The sequence below is a fragment of the Siphateles boraxobius genome, unplaced genomic scaffold (assembly GCF_051911475.1).
Source record: "Siphateles boraxobius isolate OS27281-9 unplaced genomic scaffold, OSU_SipBor_1 41, whole genome shotgun sequence".
Classification (NCBI taxonomy): Eukaryota; Metazoa; Chordata; class Actinopteri; order Cypriniformes; family Leuciscidae; genus Siphateles; species Siphateles boraxobius.
The window spans coordinates 22,637,512-22,645,700 of NW_027509042.1; the positions used below are offsets into that span (position 1 = coordinate 22,637,512).

The 8,189-nt window shown below is 36.6% G+C and overlaps 1 protein-coding gene across 2 annotated transcripts in view; it reads left to right on the forward strand.

Moving 5' to 3' along the window:
• Positions 1-5,654, forward strand: part of gng12b (guanine nucleotide binding protein (G protein), gamma 12b) — a 71,098-nt gene extending 65,444 nt beyond the window's left edge. For both annotated transcript variants that reach the window (XM_077198946.1, XM_077198945.1), the window contains exons 2-3: positions 921-1,030; positions 2,149-5,654. In XM_077198946.1, coding sequence (XP_077055061.1) covers positions 941-1,030; positions 2,149-2,274 — 216 coding nt within the window. In that variant the 5' untranslated portion in view covers positions 921-940 and the 3' untranslated portion in view covers positions 2,275-5,654. The remainder of the gene's footprint in view (positions 1-920; positions 1,031-2,148) is intronic.
• Positions 5,655-8,189: the final 2,535 nt, after the last annotated feature.

Here is an 8,189-nt window from a genome sequence, read left to right on the forward strand (position 1 = left end):
CCTGTTGTTTGTAAAATGTATTAATCTATCAATATATATATATACATATATATATATATATATATATATATATATATATATAGATAGATAGATAGATAGATAGATATATATATATATATATATATATATATATATATATATATATATATATATATATACAAAATTGTATATATTATTAATTTATAAGTTATTTGATTTTATATTTATATTCCTTTTTATATATTTATTTATTTTTGTTTTGCTATTGTGGATTTTCACTGATATTGATATCTACTACCAAAAATGTTTTATTAATTTCTCAATACAAATGGTCAGCTTTCTCACTGAAAGCTTACCATCCTCTCTATATCTCCTGATCAATGAGAGACCGCCGGCCTCACTATTTCACTATCACCATTTCCTTTTCTACCATTTGTATTGCACGACTCCTTCTCGTTGAACGACTGCAACGACTTTGAACGACTATGCATGATGAGTTGGCAGAGTAACCAGTGTCAATGGTTTAGAAACGGAAAGAGTGCTCTGCAGGAACAGTCTGTAGCTGCAGAGAAATAGCTGCTGGCAGCATGTGATCTTCTGTTTTCTGTTCACACACAGCTTGCTTTGGTTCTCCCTCCTGCAGTCGTAAAGCAATACAGAGGCTGCAGACCCAGGGAAAAAGCCCCTCGCTGGGGGTTTGACGCACTAAACACCCCTACCCTCTGCAGGAGTCAAAGGGACCCTCGGTGCCTCCTCAGAGAGATAAATGTGTTAACATGCAAAATTTCCTGTCTTGCACAAGTTTTGCATGAGAATGCTGCTGTATAGTTCAAGAATCATGGGACTACAATGATATAGCTTTGATCTGTTGCTGGCTGCTCATAGGAAACAAAGCAGAGTGCATGTCAATATCAACTTTTTTTTTTTTGTTTTCAATCCAGGTCTTTGAAGGTTATCAAAGATGTCGTCTAAGCAAAGCTCTAATAATATAGCCCAGGCCAGAAGGACTGTTCAACAGCTACGGATAGAAGCTAACATAGAGAGAATAAAGGTAAATGAATTATTCATTATCATTAAATAAAAGTGCTGTGGCATAACATGGTACCATTAAATATTTGAATGCCATCCATTACACAGTTAGTGAAACTTTTGGACACTCTTGGTTTAATTTCTTTCTCATGATGCTAAAGATGCTGTGAAATGGTTAAGAAATTGAGCCTTTGCATGATTTTTACAAAATTTAAATTAAAATAAATAAACACTTCATGAGATTGCTGATAAAATGAGTGTGCAGAGCTGTTAATCTAGAAACAGGATGGTTTGAAGAAGCTAAATTAAAAGTAAAATTTTATTTTAACTGAATTTAATTCAGATTTATTAATTTTTTTGCTCAAAAGAAAATTCCTGTACTTCCATGTGTGTTATTTTTAGGGCTATTAGTTTAATATTTTATCATATTTTATTTAACACATATATAATATATATGTAAAAACATATATATATATATATATATATATATATATATATATATATATATATAATATAAATAAAATGTGTTTAATATATACTATTTTTTATTTTATTTCTTTGCTTGGGAATTGGATAACCCCTTGTCCCTTTCCCATTAATTTGACTAAATGTAATAATTTTATAAAAATTTTGAAATAATTCACAGTCCTAGACTAGTTATTTAATACTTTTGATGACTTTATTTTGAAATGTGGTATTGGTTAAAGAACTGCGCTTGTAGGTTGTAGGCTCACACATCATTGCATGGACAAAAAACATTGAACTATTCTTTTATTGTGTTTTGCAGAAGAACAAAAGTCATATAATTGACTGATTTTTTTTTTATAAACTACCAATGAAATCTGTATGCACTTCTTTCTTCTGTGAAACGGGAAAAAAAAAGATTTTGACAAATGACTTGGTGGTTTTTTGTCATACAATTAAAGTCAATGGGATTCAGTATTGTCTTAGACACCACTGATGTTCATTGCATGGACAAAATTATGGGAATATTATCTTTTTGCATTTTACATATGAGCAAAAGTCATATAATTGACAGAATTTTCAAGTTTGAATGAACTATCACTTCAATGAATAATTAATAGTTAATTTACTTGTACACAAATCTCTCTAATTTCACTTTGTGTCTCTTCTCTTCAGGTGTCTAAAGCTTCTGCAGACCTCATGCATTACTGCAGCGAACATGCCAAGTATGACCCTCTGCTTATGGGCATCCCAGCTTCAGAAAACCCTTTTAAAGATAAAAAGCCCTGCACTATATTGTAGTGGGATGCTTGAACTGTTGATGTGTGTTTTGATGTTCCTTTTATTGTTATTTTTTAGAGAGAGAATATGATCTTCAAACATCCATTCCCTATTTGCCTTAAAGTGAACTAAACCCCAAGCCATTATTTGATTGTATCCACAAATCTCCTGACTAGAAATGTTCATGTTGTCTATGAAAAGGAGAGTCAAAGCACCTAGTATAATTTGTGGCGCAAAGACAAAACCAACCCATGAATGATTTTTTAGCTTTAGGGCACAGCACAGATGACTTGTTTGCTTTGTGATGGAGTCCACTGATGTGGTTGTGTCTTCTGCAAATAAAGGGTGAGGTCAGGGTGGGCGGTTCTCAGCCTTGCTAGTATCACAAAGCACAGGAAATGATAATTTAATGACTGCAGTCTGTAATATATATCTGCAGATAAGCAGAGCCTCGATCTGCAGTGCTTTTGTCCCTATCTGATGCTTTTAAAGGTGTCCAGTCACAGGGAGTGTGGAAGGTTGATGTGAGGGGTGAAATGTCAGCATCATGAATGTGTGCTTGTGTGCTTGTGCTCATTGGAGGAGGAAACAGGTGTCTTTGGAGGCGTCACATTGACGCAATGCTGCTCTGGCCCTCCCTCATTAACTCACTCTTTGAACAATGGAGTGATACAAAGCTAACTGCTCCTGTCAAAACACTACACACAACGTCGTGCCCTTTTCTTTTTCTCTTTTTCTCCAGGGGAGCTTTGTTTCAAAAGTTCAACAACTGCCTAAACTTGCAGATCAGCATTTTAAGAGTAACCTAATACAAAGTGATGTGTTCATGTGGAAATGTTGTTTATTCCAGCCAGACAAAATGTGGGTAACACTTTACAATAAGGTTCAATTCATTGATTACTTCAACTTAAAATTATGATAAGTATGTATAATACACTACTGTTCAAAAGTTTAGGGTCAGTAAGATAAAAAACAACAACTTTATATTAAGCAAGGTTGCATTAAATTGATCAAAGTGACAGTAAGCACATTTTGTACAAAAAAATCTGTTTCTCTTTAACTTTCTATTCCTAAAAGAATCCTGGAAAAAAATATGGTTTCCACTGAAATATTTAGCGATACACAACTGTTTTAAACTGTGATAATACGAACTGTTACCTGAGCGCCAAATCAAAACTGATTTTTGATGTAATGGTTGCAGAAAATTTTGCTTTGCCATCACACTAATACATCGTATTTTAAAATATACTTAAATAGAAAACTGTTATTTTAAATTGTAATAATATTTGACAGTATATCCTGTTTTTTTTACTGTCTTTTTTAAATTAAATTACTTTTTTTTTAAATGTTCAATTACTCACCCTCATGTTGTTTTCAAACCCGTGAGACTTTCGTTCATCTTAGAAACACAGATGAAGATGTTAAACCTGAGATTTCTGTCCCTTAGTTGAAAGTCTACACAACTTCTATTTTGTCGCTTAAAAAAGTTCAGAAAGAGATCTTAAAACTAATCTGTATGAATTGAAAGGTTTAGCCCAAATTTTGTGAGGAGATTCAATCGCTATATAAGATGAACAGATTTAATTTATGCTTTTATTCACATATAGTAAACATTGATCAGCGAACATAAACAGAAGCTCATCCGTACATGACGCACAAGAGCAAACCTCATTGGTTCTTGCAGAAGCTCAAACGTGCTGCGTAACACGAGAATGAACCTCATTGGTTCTTGCAGAAGCTCAAACGTGCTGCATAACACGAGAATGAACCTCATTGGTTCTTGCGGAAGCTCAAACGTTCTGCGTAACACACGAGAATAAAACTCATTGGTTCTTGCGGAAGTTCAAACATGCTGTGTAACACTGAACCTCATTGGTTCTGGCAGAAGTTCAAATGTGTTGCGTCACACGAGAATGAACCTCATTGGTTCTTGCGGAAGCTCAAACGTTCTGCGTAAAACAAGAATGAACCTCATTGGTTCTTGCGGAAGTTCAAACATGCTGTGTAACACTGAACCTCATTGGTTCTGGCAGAAGTTCAAATGTGTTGCGTAACACGAGAATTAACCTCATTGGTTCTTGCAGAAGCTCAAACGTGCTGCGTAACACACGAGAATAAACCTCATTGGTTCTTGCAGAAGTTCAAACATGCTGTGTAACACTGAACCTCATTGGTTCTTGCAGAAGCTCAAACGTGCGGCGTTACACAAGAATGAACCTCATTGGTTCTCGCACGTCAAGCAAGCATGCTTAAGCTTCCGTTTACCATTACTTACGTGCGTGTTGATTGTTTATATATGAATAAAAGCCTAAATTTATTTTAATATAAATATATATGCCGTCTTTTTAAAAAAAATTTATTGTAAAATATTACCAAACTGTGTTTGTTTTACCCATTTCACAGAACCCCCATTCTTTAAAACACTCTTGAAAAACTTCTGAATTTGCATTAGGATACTTTGACTCTTGTTATTGCCCTGTGTATTATAGGTACAGTAGCAACACTTTATTGCAGATCATGGTACATAATATATTGTAACCCTTTAATGATTATTTACAAGATGCCTTATACCTTAATGTATGCATATCTTCTGATTGTTTCTTTATTATATCAAATTTTTAATGTCATTGTGCCATCTCATTCTGGGATCTAACCAGCAATAGAAACTCACGTAGGTTTGGATATATATGATTTTTCTGTACACACCAAGCACACAATGATTTCTCTGATTGTGGTGATTTTTGTGACTGTTATATTCATGCATTTTGACATCATTCCATGACTACAACTCCTGTACCTTTTTTATAAAACTTTTGTGATTTCCATGCATTTAATGAAAGTGAGAGTGTAATGCCTTCATGACACAGCTGGCAGAAAACAACTTCACCAAACCAGCAGAACCAGCCTTACTGAAGTATTCCTGACTCGTTCACTGTGTCGAGACAACAGCCAGAGTTAAACTACTGTGAACTAGTGGTGCTGCTGTCCCACAGACATCTTCACTGTGTCTTCATCATTAAACATCTGTTTCATCAGTCTGGATATATACCCAGGCATCTGACATCTGATCCTTGCCTGTGCAACAATAATGATTTATCATGCAACTGAACTTGCAACTGTGCTAAACCACAATCTTATTTGAACAACAGTATGCTTTGAATGGCAATTTCAGCCTTACTTTCTCGTTGAGCGATGCTTTTAAAGTGGCATTTGTGCAATGTTTCCCAAAAGTAGTATTAAGTTGTCACAGTGGCATGCTGTTATTTGGACAATTGTGTTTTTGCTGATGCAGTGGTCATTTCTAAAGGTGCTTTTGTATTGTAAATATGACATGCACAAGCTTTTCGGTCTGTCTTATCTCTTTTTGCCTTTGAAAAATATATATCTTTTTTTTATATGAAGAGCATTCAGTGTCATCATATTTAAATGAATTTTCCATCTTCCTTTCATTGTGCAGAATTCCAGAACTGGGTCCCAATATATTGGGTTGTAGATGTTGTCTTTTCCCAACAAAATATAGTTTTATTTTCAGACTTGTTTGCATGTTCTCTTCTAAGTCTAATTAATTTTATTCTAATTAAAATGTATTTATATTGCACTTTTCACAATACATATTGTTTCACATAAAATTCATGTTTCCATGTTACAATCATATTTAGCAAATGCTAATACAAACAGAAACAATTATTACAAAGTTACTGTATGTACAGTATATATAAGTCAAGTAACCTTTATTTATTTAGCACTTTATACAATGCAGATTGTTGCAAAGCAGCTTTACAGTGATAACAGGAAAATAATGCAACAAAGTTTGTTTCTGCTTTACAGCCAATCTAGAAGAAAATAGTGTCATAGTCCAGCTTAAGTAAGTACAAGTGTTGATTCATTTCAATAAAAACTGATACTTTTATCCGGCAAGGACACACTGAATTGATCAAAAGTGACAGTAAAACTTATTATTAAAATTTTTTTTAAATAAATGCTGTTCTTTTGAACTTTCAGTTTATAAGAAAATCCTGAAAAAAATATTGTATCATGGTTTCCACAAAAATATTAAGCAGCATTACTGTTTTCAACATTGATAATAATAAGGACTGTTAGCAACAAATCAGTATATTACAATGTTCTCTGAAGAGTAACATTCAGTTGACACTGAAGAGTAATGGCTGCTGAAAATTCAGCCTTAATTGTAATAATACTTCACAATATTACTATTTTTACTCTATTTTGGATCAAATAAATGCAGCCTTGATGCATTATAATAACTGCATAAAGGCAATCAAATCAACTAATCTGTCATAGGTGCACTCAAAATCACACCCTTTAAAAAGTAGTTTTGTTGTATTATGAAGTTTTTTGTCACTATCAGTAGAGTATAATGTGAATGTAATAACTGCCTTATGCTTTCCCACAGCAGCCAGGTGTTCATGGTCTCACTTCTCTAATTTCTCTGATATTGTTTTATTTGGGTCTCTGCTCCAGGTCAAAGCTTTGTTGTTATGCAATGATCCCAATAGATATCATCTCAAACCCGCTACACTCAGAAACAGGTCAGACTGTACTTACTGCCCTATATCGATGTAATCAGTGGAGCTTCTTGCGGTTGATTGATGAACTGGCTTTGTGCTCTTGTCAATTTTAGTGATAGAGTTATATGTCATCTTGGTAGAAAGGCTCCAGGATAAACCTCGTAATCCTGTATAAGGAAAACAAGGAGCCATTTATTTGTTATTCAGCTATATACCAGAGCTTTCCGAGACCACAGGTGTCCATTAATGAATATAGGATGTTAATACTTGGCTTGGTATTTCAGGTTCCTCTTTGTCAGTCGCTAGTGAGTAAGTCTAGACTGACGAATGGGGATCGCTTGCGAGAGCCTATCTACTTCGAGTGAAACTAAACGAGCCGATGCACATTGGCCTGCGATAATTGCACCAGCTGCTGTGCCTCGCATCCTTGTATTTCGCTTCGGAGCCTGGTGGTGTATGCTTTTCCCGTCTCCTGCAAAGACCTACTGAGTGTCTTCGAGTCTCTGCCAAGAAGAATCTCTAGTTCGTGGTGTTGGTGTGACGACGCTGACTCTCTGCATCTTAAGAGCATAAACAGCTGTTTTCACAGCTTTGTTGGTTCGGTGGGCGTGACGATTGAGAGTGAGTGCTCACACTGGGTTGCATTCCTGGTGTGTAGCCGCGACTATCTCCCTGTGCGTTTCAGCACCTCAGAGCACTCCTAAAAGAGCTAACACGATCTGTCTGCGTCTTTTTCAAGATGTCATTCAGATCATGTGTTTCTGGATGCGGCCAATATTTGACTCCGACTGACGGGCATGATCGCTGTATCACGTGCTTGGGCTATAGGCACGTTGAAATGGCTCTCATGGATGACTCATGTTCTCATTGCGGGAACATGACCATCGCGGCGTTACGGTCGAGACTCCGTTACCTCAAAGAGGTGGAGCCCCTTTGCTTACTCCCCGATCTAGTGCTTCTTCTGCCCAGCAAAAGAAGCCTACTTCGGTTAATAGCCTTGGTGACTTGAAGATCACAGTGAGGGGTAACCCGCCGAGCCAGTCTCCTTGGGCCCCTCACTCCTTCTCCTCAGCCTGTGGAGAAGCTGCCTCCTCCCTACTTGCCATGGCGCTCCTGCAGGTCTACCAGGCCAAGGCGCGACTGAGACGGACGACACAGCGATGGAGGAAGTTGCTCTCCGGGATGTAGTGTCCGCACCTCTCCCTCCCCCGGAGAAGGACTGGGTGGAGAATCTTTTGTTTAATTTTGTTTTGCTCCCAGGAGTCCAGCGGTACCCACATTTGTCCCGCTTGCACGGTGTCTCGCTGGCTCATCCGTACCATCAGACTAGGCTATGCGATTCAGTTCGCTCGGAACCCTCCCAAGTTCAGGGGCATCCACTTTACTTCTGTGCGGAGTTGCGGGCAG